Source organism: Perissodus microlepis, chromosome 17 (genome assembly GCF_051167445.1).
Source record: "Perissodus microlepis isolate ML-2025 ecotype Zambia chromosome 17, ASM5116744v1, whole genome shotgun sequence".
Classification (NCBI taxonomy): Eukaryota; Metazoa; Chordata; class Actinopteri; order Cichliformes; family Cichlidae; genus Perissodus; species Perissodus microlepis.
The window spans coordinates 9,842,308-9,866,171 of record NC_140477.1 but is presented as its reverse complement, the minus strand read 5'-3'; the positions used below and the strand labels follow the sequence as shown (position 1 = coordinate 9,866,171).

General features: G+C 40.7%; 2 protein-coding genes and 1 non-coding gene across 13 annotated transcripts in view; 2 read left to right on the top strand and 1 right to left on the bottom strand.

The window, feature by feature from the left end:
• Positions 1 to 4,601, top strand: part of LOC146369221 (ELKS/Rab6-interacting/CAST family member 1-like) — a 156,047-nt gene extending 151,446 nt beyond the window's left edge. For all 11 annotated transcript variants that reach the window (XM_084909639.1, XM_084909640.1, XM_084909641.1 and 8 more), the window contains one exon: positions 2,609 to 4,601. In XM_084909639.1, the coding sequence (XP_084765765.1) occupies positions 2,609 to 2,746 (138 nt within the window). In that variant the 3' untranslated portion in view covers positions 2,747 to 4,601. The remainder of the gene's footprint in view (positions 1 to 2,608) is intronic.
• Positions 4,602 to 19,274: 14,673 nt separating this feature from the next.
• The window catches only part of wnt5b (wingless-type MMTV integration site family, member 5b), an 87,608-nt gene continuing 83,018 nt past the window's right edge, over positions 19,275 to 23,864 (top strand). The window contains exon 1 of the mRNA XM_084909912.1: positions 19,275 to 19,864. The gene's annotated coding sequence lies outside the window, so the exon portion shown is untranslated. The remainder of the gene's footprint in view (positions 19,865 to 23,864) is intronic.
• trnak-cuu (transfer RNA lysine (anticodon CUU)) lies at positions 22,933 to 23,005 on the bottom strand. The gene has a single exon. It is a non-coding gene; the product is annotated as a tRNA-Lys (tRNA).

The window sequence follows — 23,864 nt, the reverse complement described above, 5'->3', positions numbered from 1 at the left end:
GGAGTAGAGGTAGTGAAGGCAGGTGAGTGTAAATATGTGAAGTCAGCCATACAAAGCAACAGACAGTGCACAAAAGAGGTAAAGAAGAGAGTGCAGACAGGGTGGAGTGGGTGGAGACAAGTGTCAGGGGTGATTTGTGACAGATGGATAGCAGCAGGACTGAAAGGCAAGTGATGTGATGTATGGTTTGAAGCAGAGAGCCAGGAGGCAGAGCTGGTGGCAGAGTTGAAGATACTAGGTTTTTTTTGAGTGACAAAGAGGGACAGGATGAGAAATAAGCATATCAAAGGGACAACTCAGGTCGAGAGGCAAGGCTGAGATGGTTTGGACAACAGCAGAGGTGGGATAGTGGCTATATCGTATAAAGGATGTTAAAGCTGGCGTTGCCAGGCAAGAGGAAAACTACAGAGAGGGTTCGTGATTATAGCGAAGAAGCACATGCAGAGGAGGGTTGGTGTGACAAACGAGGATACTGGGGAAAGGATGTGATGATGACAGATTATCTTCTGTGGTGACCCCTAAAAACAAGCAAAGGAATAAGATGATGAGCTATAGTTTCATTGCTGGCATGAATGGTTTTCTGTTTCTGTGACTGAGAAGTAACCACTAATGTCATAGGCTCCACCAGGGAAAATGGATGGATCTACAACTAATAAGATTCAATACAAAATTGGATTCATATTAAAAGAGGGTTGTTTTTTTTTAACATCCTCGATGACATTTCAGCAGTTTACATTTTAACTTCCTGAAAGTTGGGGACTTGCATGCTAAACAAAAGGAGTTTCAAAACTGTGGTAAAACGTTCAGCTCGTTGTCTTTCTGGTCCAAGTATTTAAACAAAATTCCCTGATGCACATCTTGCATTTCCCAAAATGCAACTTGATAGTGTCTTTGATTAGCACTTTCATTGTGCCTTTATACACAACCTATTTCCAATAATTAATAAGACAGCATGATATATGGATAATGACTTCCTTTTCCAAGTAATTTATTAGATAGATTATCATTAATCATTAATAGTGTTATTACTTGCATCAGTTTTACACATAAAGAATAAAGTCACTGTGATATAAAATACCACTGAGATTTTCTGGATAACAGATGAGAGCAGAGGGAAGAGGTTAAGACTTAACAAGGGAATATTAGCCAATATTTGACCCAGGCCTCACACACACACATATACTCACACACAGACACAGACAAACATAAATGTGGGCTTGTGTTACATGGCCGTTTCAGCGGCTCTCGTATTGATACAGATGTATTGGTCATTAAGTCAGTTAGGTTTGACGTCTCAGCCCAACTGCAGCCAAAGATAATAATATCAGCGCTCTCTCAGAGAAATTTTCCACTCTGTCCGAACAGAAAGAACTACAATTTGGTGTTTAAGATTGAAGTCTGATGCGTGTGTGTGTGTGTGTGTGTGTGTGTGTGTGTGTTTGTTTGTGTGTCCTAAACCCTGCTCAGTGATCATCCATTGGACTGTTTTTTGCTTCTCATCAGTCAAAATACTAACAGAATAGTTTGGCGTTCTTCTTAGACATAACCACTTGCTAGTTAGCTTAGCAAGATATAGGTGTAAACAGCTACCCTGATTCTTGTTCAGTTTAATAGTTTATCAGCATATCACATTTTTGTTATCTCTGGAAATGTCAAATCATTCTAACCAACCAAGAAGTCAGATGTTATTGATTGTTTAGAAATAATACATCTAATGGAAAATAAATTTGTTGCTCTCATTTAAAGCTAGCTGTGTTTGTTTTTGGTAAAAAGTAGATATAGCAAGCATAAAAACTTCACCCAGTGCTTTGTAATTCCCATTTTTATTCTTTTTTGTTTGTTTGTTTGGGGGGGGGGGCATTTTGACTGTCTGGGAGCTAAATTATTTATTTATTTACACGATAAGGTGAAATGCTAAGCTAGCATTTTATGCTAGCAAGCTCTGTTTATAGGTTGCATAGTTGTGCAGTTAAGATGTTTTTTAGTGCTGACTTAGAAATAAAATATCACAATTTGACTCAAAAGCTCAACAGACTGTTAGGACAACTATCTACAGAGCCAGCTGTATTATTGGTCAGATAACAAGATACTAACTTCACACCTTTTCAGTTCAGTGAATAACATTAGCTGAGGTGAAGCTCAGCTAACAGATGCTAACAGATTGTCATGGGCAAACCTTTAGTTATGTTCACATGACGTCAGAAGAAAAAAACTTTAATGCAGTATGGCCTGAAATGAGTAGCTGAGACTTCTGCAGCACCAGAAGTCAGTTTTGCACAGACAGCAATTTGTGATTTATTTTTATTTATTTTTATTTTTTTGGTAGGGGGGGGGGCGTTCTGTGTTTTGGACACAACTTCTAGTGGATATTTGTGGAACTGCAGTTTTTGGCAGCAGTTGGCCTTGTTTTGATTTTTCAATCCAGGAAGTGGCACCCTGTTAGTTTTTACTCTGAGCTAAACGAACTGGCTGCATATTTATCCTACAGACCTGAACACCATCAGAGAGAAAGTTAATATGAACGTTTTTTCATGAAAGTATTTCTTTTTTTGGCTTTAAAAAAAAGTCTAAAATTTCTCCTCTCTCTTTCTGGCCTTTTTTTCCTCAGTTGGAGGCGGAGTTAGCACTGTGTGAGAGGGAGGGGGCGGAGCTCCAGGAGTACGCCAATCAAGTCCTGCAGCAGATCGCCGACCGATGCCCTGACATTTTAGAGCAAGTTGTCAACGCCTTGGAGGACAGCTGCTGACACACTAATGCACACACACTGGCAGAAAATGATTTTTTAAAAAAAGGTTACATTCAAACATTTAGTCGTATGTAAAGTCAGAAGGCAAACATTTAACACAGCTTGGCCCCATAATTCCCCGATGCACAAATAAAATTAGTGCTGCACATGAATAGGAATACGTTCCCAGCCTTCACAGAAAAGGGGAACTAAGACAAAAAATCTAATTATTACTGAAAACTGGGCTTTAGTTGCTTTAATTTTCTGTTTAGAGCACTATATCAGCATGCAAGTCAGCTAGAAATAATTGGTAATCTACATTTATTTACATTACTACCCCAACACAGAAAGAGCCCTCACTGCACCGGCCATATGCGACACCTTATAGCGAGCTTCCCATGTCCTGGGATTCAACGGGAGGATTTGTATTCGTGACTTGGGGCAAAAAGTATTTTCAAACCTTAACAAAAAGTTGAACATAAGCTGAGCTTGCCAGGTTCTTACACGCTGTTGCCACATTATTGTATTAGTTCAGATTCAAAATATGTTTATTTCAACTGCCTTTGGCTCTTTACATCATTTGCTGCTATCTTTGTAATTTTTAGGTTCCTTTTTTTTTCCACTTTCTTTGTTTTTGTCTGATGAAATGTCCTAACATGCAGTTTCTTTCAGCAGTATTCTCTAGATAGTTGTGTAAATTGTAAAGGGAGCGGTTTAATTAACACATACACAACTTTCGTCAGGGGTAACATGACACATTAATCTATTGTTTCCCATTATTGATGAAAGGGACAAATTACAGTAAATAACTCGCAAAACTCCCTTTATGAAGACACACTGGCATGGATGGTCTGACTTTCTGTTTCACCACAGAAAATCACACGTCTCCTTCATTTATGGCGCCCATGCCAAAATTAGGTTCAGCTAAGAAAACCCCTTTTATGACAATCCCTTTAGCGTTAACATGAGGTGTCAAGTCTGAACTTTACTCATTTACCTTTAGTGAAACGTCTTTTTTTCTTTGTTTTGGGAGGGGAGAAAATATAAAGTAAATGTTATATATATTTTTTTGCTTTTGGTAATATATATTAAACACTAATCTTGTTTAACTGAAAGTGTCGTCATCTGTTGGTTGGTATGCTAGCATAAGGTAATGCGTCAAAGTCTTTTCTTTTTTTTTTCCTTGGACACTGTTATTGGGAATGTGTATTGCACCTACAGAAGGCTTTGTGTCCACCGGGAATGTTTTCTCAGACTCAGTTTCTTGTTCTTGTTGTCTACAGTGGAAATGACACTGCATGTCTCCCACAGTGCTGACAGCCTTAGCATGATTTAAACTTTTACGGCAGTGAGCACTAGAGGTTCAAATTGTTTCAGCTTGAAGCAAAATTTCCTTCTTTTTCCCCCATCCCTTATACTGTTTTGAGTGATGAGGCCATGACGGGAACTGTTTAGCGCTGCTTCCTGGTAAGAAACACCTGGTGGACACAAAATCTAAAGACACAGATTCACATTACGCTCTCAAATCTGACTGGGACGCTCATGAGAAAAAAGGAAAAAACAGCTTTTGTTTGTTGGCACCTGAGCAGCGTTTTAAAAAGCTTAAAGTCACAGGGGTGCAAACGAGAAGCTTCATTTCAAAGATACCTGAAATCTCACACTGAGTTGAAGGTTCCTCAGATGTCTTTTTTTTGTGGTTCTGTTTTAAGAGGGGACCCCAGCAGATCTGAGTGTGTTGTAAGTTCAGTATTTGTTGTCTGTTTTATACTGATAATGTTTGTCACTGGGGGTGATGATGACTGGGACTCACTTTAAATTTCTTGTGGATTAAAAATCAGAATGAGAGAGAATGTAATAAAATATGGATTTATCTTTATTTCTCATGTCATGCCTGTTATTTTCTCTGGTTTGTTCGCTGTCAGATTCTCTGGGATATGTGACAAGTGAAACGAAGAAAACACTGCTTGATTGTGGCCTCTGATCAATTTTAATCAAATGTAAAAAGTATCCTGTGTTCTAGGGCTGTTCGATATAACGATATATATCGGATGACGATATAAAAACGTCTATCGTTTCATTTTACGCTATCGTTTGTTTCGTGGTGTCGCAAAATAAACTGTTTACAGCAATATTTTTTCATCGTTTTGATGGTCACTGTAGTGGCTATATTCATTTCTTAAAGTTCTCTCTTTCTCTTATATTTAATATAACCACACTACAGACGGACAAGCGCCTGTTTTTATGCTTTGTGGTTAGCAACAACGACGGTAACACCATCGCGTGTCCGCTTGTTTATGTTCCACATAAACCTTTCACAGTAAAGCTCAAGATCCTGTTGAGACTTTTCAAAATAAACTGAATCACGTGAAAGAGCAGATTATTTACGGATGAGAAGTAAAAAAGAGCCGCCAGGTGCTAAAAAATAAACCTTAGACTCAAACGTTAGAACAGGCTTTTCCCTGCAGCACGCCGTGTAATAAATACAAAGAAAACAGCGGCCGTTACAACTTATGTCTAAAAATGTATCGTTTCATGCATCAGTTAAAACACTCGACTCCAGGTACATGACGCGCAGCTGGAAACACTTCCCGCAAGTCGAGCTGCCCGAGATTCACAGAATTTACAGAAAATGTTACATTTATGTGATTTATATCATTATCGGACGATAGAATTCTTATATCGGGATATGAGATTTTGGTCATATCGCACAGCCCTACTGTGTTCCACTACTATAAAAAAACTCATAAAAGCTAACTTTCTTTCACAGCAGCTAGTGAGCATACTTAGGTAGTTCTGTCCTTTTTTTCTGACTTCAGCTTTCCATTCCCTTTGCCTCCTTCATTCTGCCGTGTTTTTTCATGTGTACACTGAACTATTTCTCTTATCTTGTGGTTCATTTTCCTATCCGCCCACAATAATGACAATATTCCATCCCCCAGTCCTCTTTATCTAAACCAGTATATTTCAGAACAGCCTCATCCTGTTCCACTTCTCTACCACACAGTTTCGTGCGTTTTAAATTGTCCCCAATGCCCTGAGCTTGTTTTAGATCAACACATGAAATAAACTAAATTTTGATTTGATTTGTTTGAACTACATTTTCATACTAGAAGAGAATGGTTAGTCTGCTAATAGGAAGGCAACAGTAACTCAAATAACCACTTCTTAAAACCAAGGTATGCAGAGGAGCTTCTCTGACCACACAACACATTGAACCTTGAAGCAGATGGGCTACAGCAGCAGAAGACCACACTGGGTGTCAGAACAGGAAATTGAGGCTATAAATTTATACAGACTCACCAAAAGTTGGACAGTAGAAGATTAAAAGTAACATTGACTCGCTTGATGAGTCTCCATTTCTGCTGCAACGTTTGGAAGGTGGGGGTCCGAATTTGGAATTCTGCCTTGTATCAACGGCTCAGGCTCGTGTTGATGGTGTATTAATCTGTAACTTTTGGCCTCTAAATAGCAACTGAGTATAGTATAAATGTCAAAGCTTACCTGAGTATTACTGCTGACCATGTCCGTCCCTTCGTGACCACATTACATCCATCTTCTGATGGTTAATGCTACATATCACAAAGCTCAAATCATCAACTGGTTTCTTGAACTTGACAGTTCGTTGTACTCAAATGACCTCCACAGTCACCAGATTACCAAGAATATTTCCAGCACCTTGTTGAATCTGCGCCATAAAGAAATAAAGCAGTTCTGAATTAGGACTGTGCGATATGACCAAAATCTCATATCACGATATAGGACATTTCTCATCCCGATAATGATATATATCACAAAATAGTGCTTTTTCTGTAAATTCTGTGAATCTTGGGAAGAAGTGTTTTCAGCTGGGTGTCATGTACCTAGAGTCCGATGCATGAAACTATATAACTCTTTCCATACTCTTTCACGTGATTCTTGCGTAGGTGGTAGAAGAGGTTTGTCATGTTTGAGTCTGTGGTGGGGACCGGTTTGCAGCATAATTTGCATAGTACAGTTTTCTGGTTTGTGTCAGACTTTTTATAACCAAACCAAGTCCATGCTACAAAGGTAGCCCCTCGTTTAGGAATAAGGTCCTTGATTTGTTTTGACTGGTCCTTCTGTTTGGAGCTACCTGGTTCTTCCTCATCTTCACTGGCTATGCTGGTATTCTCTGTGCCCTGATGCAAAAATATTGCTGTAAACAGTGTATTTTGCGACACCACGAAACAAACCATAGCGTATAATTTGAAACGATAGATGTTTTCATTTCGTCATCGGATATATTTCGTCATATCGCACAGCCCTATTCTGAATGTAAAGGGAGATCCAACCTAGTACTACTAAGGTATACCTAATAAAGTAAGTGTATATGAGTAATTGTAGCTAATTTTCTGAAAATGACACAGTAGTTAAATTTAAATTAACACAAAAAGATGACTCAGATGTTTAAAGTTGTTAGGCTCATTCGGCTGGAAAATTTGGTTTAACAGACCCGCCCAGCTCGCCTGACCTTGAACCTCGACCCTCACCTGACATTTGCCCTCACTTGTGAAGAATTTCCATTTAGGGATCAAAGCGCCATCCTGTTATTATGGCCATTCTGGTTTTCACACAACACTCAGAGAACCAACTCCTGGCAGTCTGTAAATGTAGCATACATGCTGGTGCTTAGCTTCACATAAGGCAACGCTTTGTACGTGCGTCAGTGTGTGTCGAGGATCTGCTCTGCTTTCTCTATCTACTGTCCCAATAAAAGCCAGTGAAGGGAGACAGGAGGGATGGACAGAGCGAGAAAGAGGAGGAGAAAGAGATACGCCTTTGTGACTCCCTGATTTATGTGATGGAGAAAAAGAGGAAGGGGGAGGGAGGTAGAAATGAGTGGAAACATGGCCCATTGAACACTTCATCCCATCTCTTCTACAGCTCTAACTTTGCACAATGTACTTCTACCTGCCCTGTGCACAAAAGTGCATGTCTAAACATCAGAAATATGCACTAAAGAAGGATATATTTTTATATTAAAGTTGTCTAAATGTTCACTTTTCAAATATAGATATTAAGATTATTTTCAAAAGGCTTGCATGTGATATTCCTCACTTGAGGAAAAAGAAAACCTGCAATCATTATGATTCCACATCATTTTACTTTTAAGGAACAATTACAGCTACATTCACCTGCAAGTTCGCATAAGTCTAAATCTGTGCTCCAGTCCAACAAATCTGTGCTCTTTATATATGCGCATGTGTGCATTCGGGCTGGAAAACTGAGGCTGTGCGCGACAGAAAGAACAAGCATCACAGGAAACACTCTGCTCCAAGTACTTCAACACTAAATGCTAAATCCCCTTGATTCTTGACTGCTGCTCATGTGCAGTATTGTCCCACATCGCCACGGACAAAGGAATCTGGAGAGCTGTTAAAGCTGGCAAAGAAAGAAAAACAAACTGTGAAACAGCTCCAGAAAAGCAGAGCAGAGCACAGGGCCAATCCCACAGAACCAGGGGTGAACCCTTCAGAGGCCTAAAGACAAATCATAGAAATGGAGTTGCATTCATTAACTACAGTCACTCTGGCAGAATCATTCTCTACAGACCTCACAGTGTACTTTCACATGACAGGTATGCTTATGTGTGCAAGTGATAAGACCGACTAACCATAAACAGTTGATGATTTGTCCTTCAGCAATTTAAAAATGTTAACATTTTGTTTCTGTGCCACTGCAATGATGTTAATGATCTCAGTCTGGCTAACTCTGTAACAAAACAGGTTTTGTCAGTCCATACGTAATAGGTCAAGTTATATAAGGAAAAAATAATAATCACAACATTCTAGTTCAAAATCTGTATAAAGTGGCGGTAAATTGTATTTGATATACAGTCCTATGAAAAACTAAGTTCACCCTTACTGCTTCCATAGGACTTAAGATAGTAAGCAGCAGCCTGGTACTGCTAATCAAATACAATTTAACTGATCGTTTGCAAGTGTGAGCACCTCTATAAAAGCAGAAGTGTTGTTCTCGATCATTCACTCAACATAATGGCTCAATATTCACCAGGAGTGGATATATATTTCAGCAAATTCATCCCAATGATCAGAGAAAGTACAAAAACCTTAAGAGCTACTTCTCAGACTCTACAGGCCTCAGTTAGCATGTTAGTTAAAAGTTAGAAAAAGGCTGGACAAGTTTTGCTTGTTTGGAGGGTTGCCAGAAATAGCATCCTCTCTCTGAAAACTACATGTGGCACAGCTTAACTTTGCAAAGTGGCATTTGAAAAAGCCACAACACTTCTGGAGCAATGTGGTTCATATGTCAGTTGAAGAAATGAGACCAAAGTGGAGCTGTTTGGTTATGGTACACAGCTTCACATTTGGTGGAAACCAAACACAGCATACCAACTCATCACTTCATACCAACTGTTAAGCACGGTGGTGGAGGGGTGATGATTTGGGCTTGTTCTGCAGCCTCTGAGTCAGCCATCGGTGCACCTGTGAGGACATCTCTCTGACAGCTAAAACTTGGCTGACATTGGGTCATGAAACAGGACATTGGCCCAAACTGTGTATATGGACTAATAGTCTATATAGATTTGAGCAGATGAGGCTCAATGACCAACCACAAATTTTGTCACAAGGGTAACTCTGCATGTTTTACACCCGCTGCTTTTCCTGATGCAATCCTAAAGTTCTGTCCAGCTGGAATCAAACGACCGACCTTTCACCTCACCAAGAAAATGTTGTAACCATGGAAACACCAGCAGAACAAAAGGCTGAAAAAGAAAAGAATTAAGGTACTGTAATGGGCCAAAGTCGAGACCTCTGCCCAACTTGAAGTCCTGTGGTGAGACCCTAAGAGAGCTGTGCAATCGATTGCTTGCAAACCTCAATGAACTAAAGAAAACCTTGTAAAGAAGAGTGGACCAAAATTCCTCCGTGACCATGTGAGAGACTGATAAAGTCATACAGAAAATAAATACTGGAAGTTAATGCTGCTGAATGTGTTCTACAAGCTACTGAATCGTGGGGTGTGCTTGGTTTTTCACAAGACTGCACAGAGTCCTGTGAAAACTTCCTTTTTCACATGACTGTAGAGAGTCAGCGGGACACAGAAGTTGTGTTTGTTTTATCCTGCCGGGTGCACCAGAGGGGAGGAGCTTGCCACACAAGAGCCCGACATCTCCGATGCTCAAAATTACTGTGCTTTGGAAACTTCTTTCTTCTTCTTCTTTTTTTTTTATTGCTCTGATGCAGTTATAAAAACGGAGTAATCGGTTTGTGTTTGGGATTTGCAGCGATCCTTTATCTCTTCTCCTGTTTGGATTTGTTTCTCTATCTTTTGTCACTCTCATGCACCGCACCTTTCTTTACAGAGATTATGTGTGGATAAGATGCTGCTGATACTGGTGGTTCACAGCACCCAAAAAAAACCAACCCAGATGTCCTTGAGATAACATGCGAACACGTGTAATCCACGCAGCGCTCCCGCCTTTCCACATACGAGCTAGACGAGGGAGGAAGGAGGCCCACGAGGAAAGCAGGAGGAGGAATAAGAAGTGAGTGACTGCAGAGGAAATGAGGAGGGCTTGCACTGGCTTCGGGACAATGTGGTTTCAATCATCACACATCATATCGCACATGACTGAGAAAAAAATGATTGAGAGGGTGACTGAGAGAAGGAGAAAGCAGAGATGAGAGTGAGAAAGGGTTGACACCAAAACAAACAGCAGTCCAACTTCAAACACACTCAGGATATATAGTTTAGGTTTTCATGCTCAATAATTAATGTTCTCACTTGTGGTTTGCTTGTTGCTTCAGTCTTTTGTTCATTTTTTTTGTGCTCCTTGCAGATGTGGCATTGTTGTCTCTAATAAATGGTTTGTAAAGTAAATAAGCAGTAGGTGAAATGAATGGAGTAAAAAAGGAAGGGAGGAGTAGATGGAGAGAGCTGGCTCGGCATAAGGGACAGGAGGAGGTAGTGAGCGGTAGGAAAAACCTTGGAAAGGAAATAAAAACAATGTGAGCGGAGTGTAGCTCCTAAAATAAGCTGTTAGCCGCTGACAGCCCAAACATACTCCAACACCGATGACATTTTCCTTCTCTCCTCTTTTCCTTCCCTGCCTGTCCACTTGTGTTTCTTTTCATTTGTCCAGGTTCTTGGTTTCACATGACTACCTCTGCCACCTCTTTAACAGAGCTCTGTTTCACTTTGTTCACCTTTAAACCATCTGCTGTCAGGCTGGCAACCTGTTCAAGATGTACTATGCCTCTCGCCCTATGACAGCTGGTTTAGGCTTCAGACCCCCCACCCACCCACGAGCCCGAATTGGATAAGTGGACGAAAATGGACGGATGGTTGGATGGATGGATTTCTCTGTATTATTGTAGGCTCTTCGCATTTCAATATAAAGTGCTTTGAGGTGACTGTTGATGTGACTTGGCGCCATATAAATAAAATTAAATGGATGGATGGATCTTTTTTTAATCACACCCACAGAAACAATAAAGGGAAAAATGTGATAATCTTAGATAACTGAAGCATTATACTGATTAAAATGCCCGGTTCATGCTGCGGTTTGATATACTGCATCTGTGTTCCATGCCTTTTTTTATATGCTGAAGGTAAAAACACTTCTGTAAAGGATACATACAGTGCATCTGGAAAGTATTCACAGCGCTTCAGTTGTTCCACATTTCATCACATTACAGCCTTATTCCAAAATGGATTAAATCACTGGGTCAAAGACCCAAAATTTTGAGTTTTGTTCTGGATTTATTTATGATTTATTTGTTATTTTTTCTTTGAAAGTATAAGATAAATTATGTTCTAGTTCCTGAATATTCTATTTTCTATTTTTAGTTCCTTATTCCAGTCTGTCTTAGTCTTGTCTCCATGTCTTATCTTCAGTGTTTCAGTATTTGTCATCCTTTCTATCTCCCTGGTCCTGTCCCATGTGTGTGTCTGGTCTCTCTGGTTCGGTGTGGTTCCCATGTTTGTCCTGCTCCCTATATTTATCCCTTCTTGTTTTTGTTTTTCATCCTTCTGTGTTCCCCTGTGGTCTGTCATGTCTCCATATTTTTGTCTTGGTCAGATTTGCGTCGTAGTCTGGATGTCAGTGTGTATTTTAGTTTCTGTTTTATCTTAACAGTCCCTCATTATGTGTTCTTCATGTTCAGTTTTGCTTCCCCTGTCTCTTCAGTTAGATTTGGTTCAGCTGTGTTCCCCGGTTGTGTCTGCCCTTCCCGGGTCTCATCCTGTGCATATACCGTTCGTCTGTCCTTCTTGCCAGTGTAAATAAAGCTATGATTTTACGTTTACTCTGCCTGCCACACGCCCGAACATGAAAAAATTCATTTTACGCACAGTACCCCAAAACGATATACTGAAAAAAAGGTAAGTTGCCAGTTCATGGTCTTCCGTTTAATGACTGTTGATATGCACATGTACACCAATCACAATGACCATGATTATCACTCACAGAGAATTAAGCAATGGCTGCAACCACAAAGCAATATAAGATGGTACATTCACTCCCTTTTTACATAAATGGCCAGTAAAATGACCTGAAAAACACTGTCTCATAATTACCATCTAGCAGTAAGAACCCTGGACTACAGTCTCACACAACAACAATTTCTCGAACAACCACTGTTGAACAGAGGTGGTGGCTTCAACACCAACCATCAGTCACCCTTCTCAGGCGCCTCAATCTCCACTCACATCTTATAGCTGGTGAATATGATAGGCTGGGGCAGGTTCCCCAGTGGCTTTACCAGAATACCCACACGCAGTAAACTGTTATAATGCGGGAATGCTGGGATACCGTAAGAAGAGATGAGTAACGCTCTCGGATTGGCTACTTTCAAACCTTCCCCCTCTGAGTACTGGGCTATTTCACCATCTTCAAAAAAATGCGAGGAATATTTGCAAGTTTGCGCGAAAAAATTAATTGTTAGGACCAAAGGAAAAATACGACTAAGGCCGCAATTTCGCGTGGGTACACTTTACATTTCTTAGTGACAACAACTAATTGTACAACGAGACAAAAACCAGCCAACCCCTTAAAGATTTTCTTCTTTTACGCTTTTGTGTCGCAACAACCAAAACAGAGTTTAAAAAAAAAAAAAAAAAAGACGCTACTTGTGTCTTACTTCTCACCTTTGTATTCTCCAGGCGGACTCTGTAACCTCCCCAGGTGTCCGTTGTCAGGATGGGCGAGCGGTCTAAGATGCGGTCACTCAAGGTCCAACTCCCGGGTGGAGGCGTGGGTTCAAATCCCGCTCCTGACTTGACACTTTACATTTATTTAATCTACAGGTCATGGTGGATAATAACACGCTAGCCCGGCAAATATCTTCATTATAGTTGGAAGAGTTCGAATAGGTTTTCCAAAGCCATGTTTTGTATATAAATCTGAAATGAAAAATACAAAACACAGAAATCCCAACATTTTTTTTTCCCGTCATTCCTCCTTTTTTAGAGCGAAGTTTTCAGCCAATTCGCATTCACGCAGCACATACAGTCATGGCTTCCGAGCTGCTTATTACCCAGCATACAGTTGGGCAGTGTCAGTGTGTACATGTTTCACAGATTGTGGTGCAGGGTGTTTTGGTTCCACATAAAAATTTGGGTGATGGTGTCTGTCCTGTTGAAAACAGTTAGTTGTTGTTTATTATTGTCTTGACGGTGACTAGACTTTTGATTTGAACCGTGAGTGAGAATAGCATGTGTGTTTCTTTAGTGTAGTGGTTACCGCGCAGCAACAGCCAGTGGAATTAAGCTGATTCTTATTGTTAATTGCAAACGCAAGGTCACGTGAAAGTTAGTCTGAGGTTAAATCATACGCAAACCTCTACACAAGTCTTGTAAGAAGGAGTTTCATTGTGTGAATGCTTTATGTAGACTGTGTCCTCATGAAATGACACAAAGCAATCGCTGTCATCTGCATAGAATCAAATAAAACCATAGGCTACATAAAGGTTGCTTGTAGGTATGTGTAATTTCATTTGGTTAGGCAAAAGGTTTGCCTCCACCAAAGGTTTCATGCCCAAGAATGGATTTACTCAGTTAAATGCAGTGCATGTCTGGATACTATAAAGATTGTTTCTATTGTGAAGATTGGAACCAAAGGTGAATCCAGTGTTTTGATAGTGATTTGCAACATGTGTATTGCCTTTAAAGAAAACTTCAGAAAAAGTAAAAAGGCATAAAAATGAATTTGTTTACCGACGTTTGACTTTAAATGCATTGCACGGTCTGACATAGCTTTACCTGCCAGGTTGAATTTGGAAGAATTTTTCTTGCATGTTTGCAGGATGGGTGAGTAGATTAAGATGTGCTGCACAAATCCCAGTGACTAGGTGTGAGGTATTAGTCCAAACCCTTCTCCCGACAGCAACTTTTACCTACAGCCCTTTAGGTAAGCAACAGTTACACACTCTGTCGGCGAGTCTTATAATGTCTCGCCACATTATGTCAATTTTATTATTAGATGGTGAGCATGAGGGTCTGTTCAAGTGTCTGCCTGTGTACCTTTTTTGTGAACATGGAAACTTGTCCCTGGAGAATTTACATTACAATGCACTAACTGTGCAGGTGCCTTAGGCGATGGACTTCAAAGACGTATAAGAGGAGTGACTACTTGGCTGTCGGGTCTCCAGCCATCCATGTCTGTGTCACCAAGGGAGCATAATCAATTTCCTCATCGCTTCCAAGCCACCATTGTTCAGCATGCTGTTGGGCAGTGTCATTTTCTTAATCACAAATAAATTATGATTAGATTATTAAAAATATATATATATATTTCAATAAATACCTGGATAATGATGGAAGAGTTTGAATCAGTGGTATAAATTCTTGTATTACCTATGATGTGTGGGGTTTTTAAAAAAATATGTAATAGTAAAGGTTCTTAAAATGTACTCTGACGTCTTGTTTTCAGAATTTTGAGTTTAATTTTAGTGTTTTATTGGTCTACCAGGGTTGTTGGTTAAATAAAATAATTTGTGCTCCCCTTGATCTAAAAGCTGGAGCTGGTGACCTCCTCTTAGGTCTTTACTACAAAGCAATATTTAACGGGTTAGGGAGCAATCATAAGCTTAAAGTCAGATATTTCTGTGTCATGAAAGTGTTTTGAATGATTTCCAGCTATAAAGTTACAGCAAACTCTGCTCGAATTGTCACTAAAGTTTTGTTTGTTCAGCTGGTGATATGGAAAATGTCTAAGCATTTTCTTGTCTTTCTATGTTTTTAGTCATCCAGGTCATGGTACTCGTAAGCTTGATGAAAATAGGCAACTTGACTTCTTTAAGTCTTTCAAGATGTTTCATAACACTCTTACTTTACAAAGCACAGTTGGCACAGTACATGAAAGGCAAAGAAAGACAACTTTGGAAATTACAAACACTGCAAATAAAAACTAAAGACAGACAGGATCGAACGGGATGGGTGATGAACTTGTCCGATAAGGACTTCACTAAACGTGGAAAGGACGTGCTCGCCAAAGAGCTCAATATCTCCACAACAGCTGCCCATAATGGATCTCATCACAGTGATAAGAAATAATAAGCTAACACAAACGGAAGCAGAGCAAATCAGAATGAAAGTCCAATAAAAGTGCAAAAGTCCAACCTCACCATTCAAGAAAAGGAGCCTATTACATCCCCAAATAAAGACCAGAGCATCACCAGACTACCAGTCAGTGGGGAGGTGCACCATAGTTACTTGTGGGGTCTTCATATGGGAAGACCCCACAAGTAACTACAACTACAGCTACAACTTAAAAGGGAACAACCTTAGTACGGCTCTTACCCTGGCAGTACCACACCCTGTATATATGGACTTCCGAAGACACATCATCCGCTGACTTCACCAACAAAGTCCACAAACTTATGCTGACTCCATACAAAGCCATAGTGTCCTTTGATGTTGCCTCACTTTTCACTTGTATACCTACAACCGAAGCAGTCAGAAAAACAACTACGGTAAGGCAGGTCCTTACGCAGCAGAACCAGGTTCGAGTTAATACATTGTAATGTTGCTCTTTTATTCTAACATAACTGCTGCTCTGAATCATTAAACTTACTTACTTACTGTCTCATAGCCTAGTATAGGTCAGTAATCCATGCTAAAAAAAAATAGTTGATGCATTCATTACCACTAAGCTGCATTATTATAATTCATTATTGTCAGGTTGTTTTAAAATTCCCTGAAAAGTCTTCAGTTAATCCAAAATGCTGCAGTGGGCATACTAACAGGGACAAGGAATAGCTCGTATTTCTCTTATACTGACCTCTCTTTATTGGACCCCTGCTAAATCTGTAATTCAATTTAAAATCTTTCTCCCGACATACAAGGTCCTTAATAATCAGTCCCATCATATCTTAAAGACCCCATAGTACTATATTACCCTAATAGAGCACTTCACTCTCACTTTCTTGCGATTCCTAGAGTTTCTAAAAGCAGAATGGGATGCGGAGCCTTCAGATATCAGGCCCCTCTGCTGTGGAACCAGCTTCCAGTTTGGATTTGTTACACAGACACCCTCCCTACTTTAAAGATTAGACTGTTTCCTCTTTGATAAACAATATAATTAACTCTCCTTTTGCTTTTCTTCAGAGAAAGTCACAGCAGAAGGCTGGCCCTCCCTGAGCCCGGCACTGCTGAAAGTTTCTTCCTGTTAAAAGGGAGTTTTTCCTTCCCGCCTTCAAAGTGAAATTAATTTGATTGACTGAATAGTTATATATGTGATATACATCCTGATCCAGTTTCTAATCTGTGCTCTACTATTTCAGCAGTGTAAGAGACCCTTAGCAGCAGATTAGATCCGACATTTATATATTTTTTTATATATTTGTATAAAATTAACATTTTATTAATAAACATTAATAAACCTTCCCCCAGCCGACAATCTACACTTAAAACAGGCTGTAAATAAAAGAGTCAGTGAAAATGTGGCGCTCTAAACTGAAACATAACCTGCTCCCGAGTAGGTTGAGTATGAGTAACCATGGTGATTTACCTCGGTAATAAGAGAACCACTTTCCTGACACAGACAACTCTGACTTTAAGTTACCGGTAAAGATTGCTCACTAACCCCTCTGGTTTCACACGTTGCTTTGGGCTATGAATCTGTTTCGAATGTTGATTAGAAGCATGAGTTAGAGGGACACACACACATCTTCTTGTAGCATGCTTTTTGGGTGGCGTATGTTAATGCCCAGCTATATAATGGACTGTTGACCTGTCGTGGGGCTATCCTAGCTTTTGCTCTGTGACATTCTGTTATCTGCTAAAATAAAAGACCTGTTTTGTCTCTGGTACATTTGACCTTGGACGTCCTGGGCTCTGTACTGGGTAGCAAGTTCTTCTGTTAACTCGTTTCGCTTACCCTAATGCTGGCAGTCAGGCCGACTGGTCACATGAACGTGGTTATTACCTGAATAAGTTAACCCAGGGTTTATCAGTTTAGTTGCAAGTCCATTCAGACGAATAGGGCAGTGTTGGCAGCGGCTGACTAGTCACAGACATGGATAAGTCGACTGGCAGCAGAGCGGCTGATTTTACAAAAAAGACTGAAGTTTATACTGTTTGAAGCAGGGAGACAAGGCCGCATCAAATGCTGACCGTGTGAGTTAAGGTTATATCTGCGCCCTGTCAAGGCAATGAAGAATCTGAAGGATTACACTTCTTTTTCCATTAAATTAAACAAATATTTGGATGTGCATGATAAAGTTTGCATTCTTATTCTTTCATCTGCAACGCCAGTGGTGTTTAATGGTCTGAGAGCAAGTAAAGAATAAGTAGAACAAAATTAAAACATGGAATTATGCGCTTGATAGAAGGTCCACCGGTATAAGCCACGTTTTAGGATTATATATTGAGGCATATAGAATAATAGAGTTGTAAAATTGTTTTCAGGTGCCAGGAGGAAAAATCAAGAAATAAAGCTGATAGTCTAAGAATTTACCCTTACCCCTACTTACCCTCTTACTAGATGTCTGACTAATCTTCCAGTAATTGCGATGCAATTTTCCAGAGAACTGATTGGTCATCTCCAGACTTAACCTACTCCAGAGCAGATTAGGTCTGCAGTATAAATGGGATAATCATGACAATGTATCCAGAGTGCCATGCCAAAAAGTGTTTGCTTGTATTTAAACTGTTGTAAATGACTTGTTGGCCTATAATCTGTGAAGCATGTGTCAAACATATCTTTCATGATTGATATCGGGTCATTTTGAGTCACAAATAACATTCTTGTAGGAGCTGCCATCAGTTTGTTAAAAGCAACTTTTGTATAACCTTTATTTATCTTCTTCTTGGGCTTCCTCCGAAGGGTGGCTGGCCTCTCCCTTCTTCTCACCCTATTAGAGATGGGTGAGAAGTTCGGGCATTCGGGAGGGGCTCGGAGTAGAGCCGCTGCTTCTCCACATTGAAAGGAACCAGTTGAGGTGGTTCGGGCATCTGACAAGGATGCCTCCTGGGCGCCTCATAGGTGAGGTTTTCCGGGCATGTCCCACTGGGAGGAGGCCCCGGGGCAGACCCAGGACATGCTGGAGAGATTATATCTCTCGGCTGGCCTGGGAACGCCTTGGTGTTCCCCTGGACAGGCTGGAGGAGGTGGCTGGGGAGAGGGAGGTCTGGGCTTCTCTGCTTGGGCTGCTACCCCGCAACCCTGCCCCGGATAAGCGGAAGAAAATGGATGGATTTATTTATCCAGTTAAAAAGTGTAATTAAAAGATTAAAAATATGGAATTTTTTAAGAAAGATCTGACCAAGAGGGCAGCAGAAACTGTACAAACACAACAGTTCTAGAAAAATATTTCAAGTAGCCAAAAAATGACTTTTTAATTGTATTATAAAGCAGGTATAATAACTTTTATATATAGCTGTTTGTTGATAATAATCTATTTACCGTTATAAGCAGAGACATTACACAAAGAACACACAGATAAACATCGGGTACCCTTTTTGGCACAACACCTTTTATGCTATTAAATGTATTTTCCCGTAAGATAAAGCTGTATTTGGCGTGCTGCTATGCTTTCTAGTTGTAGAAGTGCTTTCTTTATGCCTGCCTCTTAGTAAATAAAAATTATTTAAGATCGAAAATTACCAGAGTCCTGTGCCATCAAAAAATGACTTAATTAACAACCTGCGGTACTGCAAAAACTCTTGAGTCCGCTGCACTGATTTTCACTCAACTCTGTCGGGAGTTTGAAAAGCCGGGTGTTTTTTACATTGATTGATCAATCATTTTTTATTTGAAGTGACGTTAATGTTGTGCACACAGTCTGATAAAACGCAGTCCTTTAAAATTGAAACGCAATCAGATAGCTGACCCAACAACAGTTTTCACCCTATAAACTCACTGCAGTGAAGTTTATTTGTAAGAATATAGCGAGAGGGGCCAGACTCAGGGGTAAAAGCCCTGTTTTAAAGGCTATGAGTTTAATGGACTCCAAATGGAGACCCATTGGTTAAAAACACTCTCCTTCTCATTCTGTGTAAAACGACCTCCTTTCCCTCTTTTACGCCTCTGTCTCCTTTTCTCCTCCGGTGGCCAGGCGGGCAGTTTTCACATCAGCGCAATTGTTGAGGAGGGAGAGAGAGCGCGCGCTCTGGGCTCTATTGTTTCATTCCACTTCTCCTTCTGTTTCTCGACGCGTAAAAACTTTGCGGAGCACCCTCCCCTCTGCTTCCCTCCTCCCCACCACCACCTTCTCCTCCTCCTCCCCTTTTCCCTGCGTGCGTAATTAGTTGGAGAGTGTTTGGAAACTTGTGATGGCCGTGAAAAAAATCTCACTTTATTTCTGACACCTGTTGCTGAGAGCACAGCTCACAGCGCAGCGAGTGCCACTCTTTTCTGTCGGGACTTCTGGATACTGTCAGTCGCAAACCTCTGTACATTCCCACAAATCAACTTTTTTTTTACTCAAACAACGACTTTCGTGTGACATCGAGGAGTGAAAGTCAGACTGTGAAGCGTGCTGCTGTGGGATCTTCCCGAACGGGATATCTCCTTCCATTGAAAACAGCGATCTGTCTGCACTTTCCCAACCGGACAGAGAGTAACAATTTTCGGTCGTTTGCGCTTCTGATGGTGGGTGGAGAAAGTTTTCTTGGACAACCGATCAACGACGTTAATCCAGCACAACACACCAGGTAAGCACATTCGTTTTAAATGCTTTACGAGATGATAACACAAAGTACACAATGGGAATGTTAGCGGTGGATTTGAGGTGTGTGATTTAACTTTTCAGTGATTTGTGCCATGACTTCTGATAGTTTTACAGTGTCATGTTTCTTTTCTGATTTTGATCTTTGTCCCACAAGATGAGGTAACTTTAAAACTCAAACTTTGCAAGAGTGGATGTGGTTTTTTAAATCATAGATCTGAACTTGAAATCTCGCCGTTCCTGCGCTCTCTGAACAGGACATCTGAAGTCAGTGTGAAAACATTTGGGACTTTGTTCCATTTTAACTTTTTGTCCCCTCGATGTTTCCGTTGTCACAGTCTACTTACAGAATGGGCTTATTTCATTGAATTTGGCTCGCACATGACAGTGGTGAAATGCAGAGTGTGTCTGTTTGTGCGTTTGTGCGTGTGCCAACCCCGTCGGCCCAAATGAAGGCAGCCCTCTCGCTTTGCGGTGCAGACCAGAACTATTTTGGTCGAAATGTTGCACAAATGTTTCTCTCAGTTTAGAGAAATTGCTCTGCCTTCATCTGGACCAGAGGACTGGATGGCAACTAAGTCCGACTGTAACTGTGAGGGAATGTTGGTTCACCATTTAATTTTGCTGCCCAGCGTAAAACTCACTGAACCAGGAATCTCTCCCTATTTTGCGCGAAAGTCTTGGATGTAGCAGCTGGAATGTTATTTTTCTTTTTTCTTTTTTGACTGAATATCTACTTTATGATACAGTTTGTGGCCTCTGAATTTAGTGTCACAGCTGTATTTTCGAGACCAGCTGTGCAATCAGCAGGTAAAAATGCATGGAAATGGGAAACCATAGCAGACTATCCAAGTTTTGAATAAAAAATTATCTTTTTTGTGTCTATAAAGGGTGGATTGTTCATTAGTGAGATCTAAATGTTCCATAGCACCATGAAAGTGTATTTAAATGTCTTGATAATATGGATTCTTGTGTCCTTATGTAGAAGTTTCTGTGTGTGTTCATGTTAATGAGACACTCACTGACCTATGCACCTTCAAGTTTATATGGTGACTGTTGACCACTAACAATGGGAAAAGTAAACCATTTAACATAAAGAATAGCATCTGGGTTAACCTTATTGTCTGGTTCTTCACATACACTTTCATCCCAAATTCATGGATAACTTTAATATCCATTAAGTGTTCTCTCATAATAAACTCCTTAAACTTTAGCTGTATAGTCTAGCAGTGTTATTGAGGCTGATGTGTCTTTTTCATTCCCTACAAAACAGAAATAAATTCATATTCATATTTCAGCAGAATCAATTGTGGCACATTTCTGTTTAAAGGAAAAAGAGAGAGGATAAATCCTCAAACTCTCACATGTCCACCTTTGGGGTTGTGTCACGAAGGACTTCCAGCCTAAAACATCTGCCAAATCAGACACATCCATCCGCTGTGGCGACCCCTTGTGAATAAGGGAGCAGCCAAAAGCAGTTTATTATCATTTATAAAGACAAGTTAAATTAACTGGTGACAAATGCAGCTTGGTGTTGTAACTGAGACATGTTTGCAAGAAGGTGACCTAGCAGAGGATGAGTTTTTTAACCGTCTGCCCAGGATCTGAAAGCGGGCTCAGATCAGATTCATGTTCCACGATGTTATGGCTGCAGACGAGCTGAGAGAATGTCGAGGTCATCTCTGGCAGTGACGTCTCCGTCTCACTTTGTGTTTCTCATGGTTTTAAAATCCGAAACCCACATGAAATGTGGCCCGAGCCGACAGCCGGGCTGATAAACCTTGCAAGAGGAGAGGTGGTGTGTGTGTGCATGTGTGTGCCTCTGTGTGTGTGTGTGTTTCAGGATAGATAGTAACATTAGATGTGTAGATAGGGGTGCTGAAAAGTGTTGCTGTCAACAAGTTAGCCATTAGAGAGAGATAATCTCTCTTCCTCCGCCCTCCCGTCTCAGTCAACTTCTGTTCTTTCTCTTCCATCCCCCTCACTGTTTCACTCAGGACCTTCATTTTCACGTGCCTCATCTATTATTACTTTTCTTCATGTTCTCAACTTGGGGTTTGGTTTGGGTTTGGTGAGCAGTGAACCAAACTTTTAGACTCACCCGGTTTTATGCAACAGTAACATGTGGAAACTGTGGAGCAGTTAAAGTATACTTGGGTGCCAGCAAATCTGTATTCTGAACATCTTCTCATTCATTTACCTCTCTCCGCCTGTCTGCCCTCTAACTGGTGAGAAAGACCTTTTCTTTAACTGAAGCGCCTCTTGAGTGTCTCATCCCCTGGGACTGGGTAATTAGGGAAGGGGAGTAAGTGAGTATGTGTATTTGTCTCCGCACTAGACATTTGAGAAGATGGCTTGTCTGCAAGCACAAATGGGTCCTCAAGGTCATTCAAGAAGGTCTGTGTGTGTTTGTGTGTGTCCCACGTGTTCAGAAGCAGTAGATTTGGGAATGAGGAATAGGAATTGGGAATATTTCATTAAAGTGGCTGTTCAAACATGCGATTCATCTAAAGTGAAAATAATCAAGTTTAAGTTTTTGAATGGATTGTCTGCACTCAGTGCGTTACGTGACACACGTGTGTGTATTTCAGCTTCCAGGAGCACTAATGACTAAGTTGGACTCTCTCTCACACACCGATGGTGGTCAGTTTGAAGAGGATGGCCTCTTCAGCTCTCTAGCTGAAGAGCTGCTGTTTTAAACTCTTATTTCTGATTGGCTGTATTGAATCTTTGGAATTCTTCTCAGTGTGTAACCCTCCAGTCCTCCCCTGATGTATTTTTGTTTTCAGTGAAGAGGTTTGCAACTTACTCTTTTAAAATTTAAAAACTGATTGTGTCGCGAACCGAGCGACACGTTTTTTTTTTTTTTAAACAAAGTTGCCTCGTATTGTAAAATAAATACCCTATAAAATATTAGCAAAAACTATTTTGTCATCCCAAAATTCCTCATTTATGAGAGGTGTGAAATGCAGATTAGCATGATTTTCAGCATTAGCTGTGTGCACATGATCTCACGGAAGTACATTTTTCTCCAATGACTCGAGAAAAATCTTGCGCCCAACGTGGGGCTCGAACCCACGACCCTGAGATTAAGAGTCTCATGCTCTACCGACTGAGCTAGCCGGGCTGCATGTATGTCGCACAGACATGCTGTGACTGATTGTAATATGATATTCGCATGAACACATTGCATGATATCGGTCATGCGATGTGCTCATGTATGGAAAAAAAAAAAAGCATAAAAGACGCGCAACTTCTAGGTCTGTTTAGTGAAGCCTACATTCTGTTTATTGGACACCAGGGGGCGACTCTGTGCTTGCAAAAAGACCATTGAAAAACAGCCATTTATCTGTGACCTCAGTGAGTAATTTCCTGATGTCTTTGCGCCCTCAAGCACTAGTTTCAGGTCATATCGTACAGAAAATTAAAATGGTGACGGTGAGAAAACTTTCAAAACAGGACAGGAGGACCTTACAGTGGCTACATGCATCGTTTGCACTGCGGTACAGTGTTTTAAAAATTACTTATTAATGCTGTAGTTTTTAATAAGGCTGATGCTCCAAAAAGTTCTGTACTACAAGGTGAAGGCAGTGTGAGTGTGTGTGTGTGTGTGTGTGTGTGTGTGTTTGGCCCTTATGAGTCGGCGGTTCAGGATATGACATGATGTCATTGGGGGCAACAGGGTGGAGTGAGATGGGGTTAGAGCTTGGCTCTGATCCCGACTCCAGCAGCCCTAAAAATGTGTCTGACCAGCAAGTATGTGACTGGCCCCGCTTGTCTGTGCGCTCGTACATGTGTGTGAGCATGTCAGCCTCAGTGTGTCAGCGTATGCGGATGTGTATGGTCAGTGGTAGCAGTGGTCAGCAGCTGTATGCTAGCTGTGTCCTACACTAATAGTAAAAGTGGTTTATTGGGCACTTGACAGGGCCTGAAACCATTTTATAAATCCGGCGGCTGGTACAACGGAGAGAGACGCACACCATGCC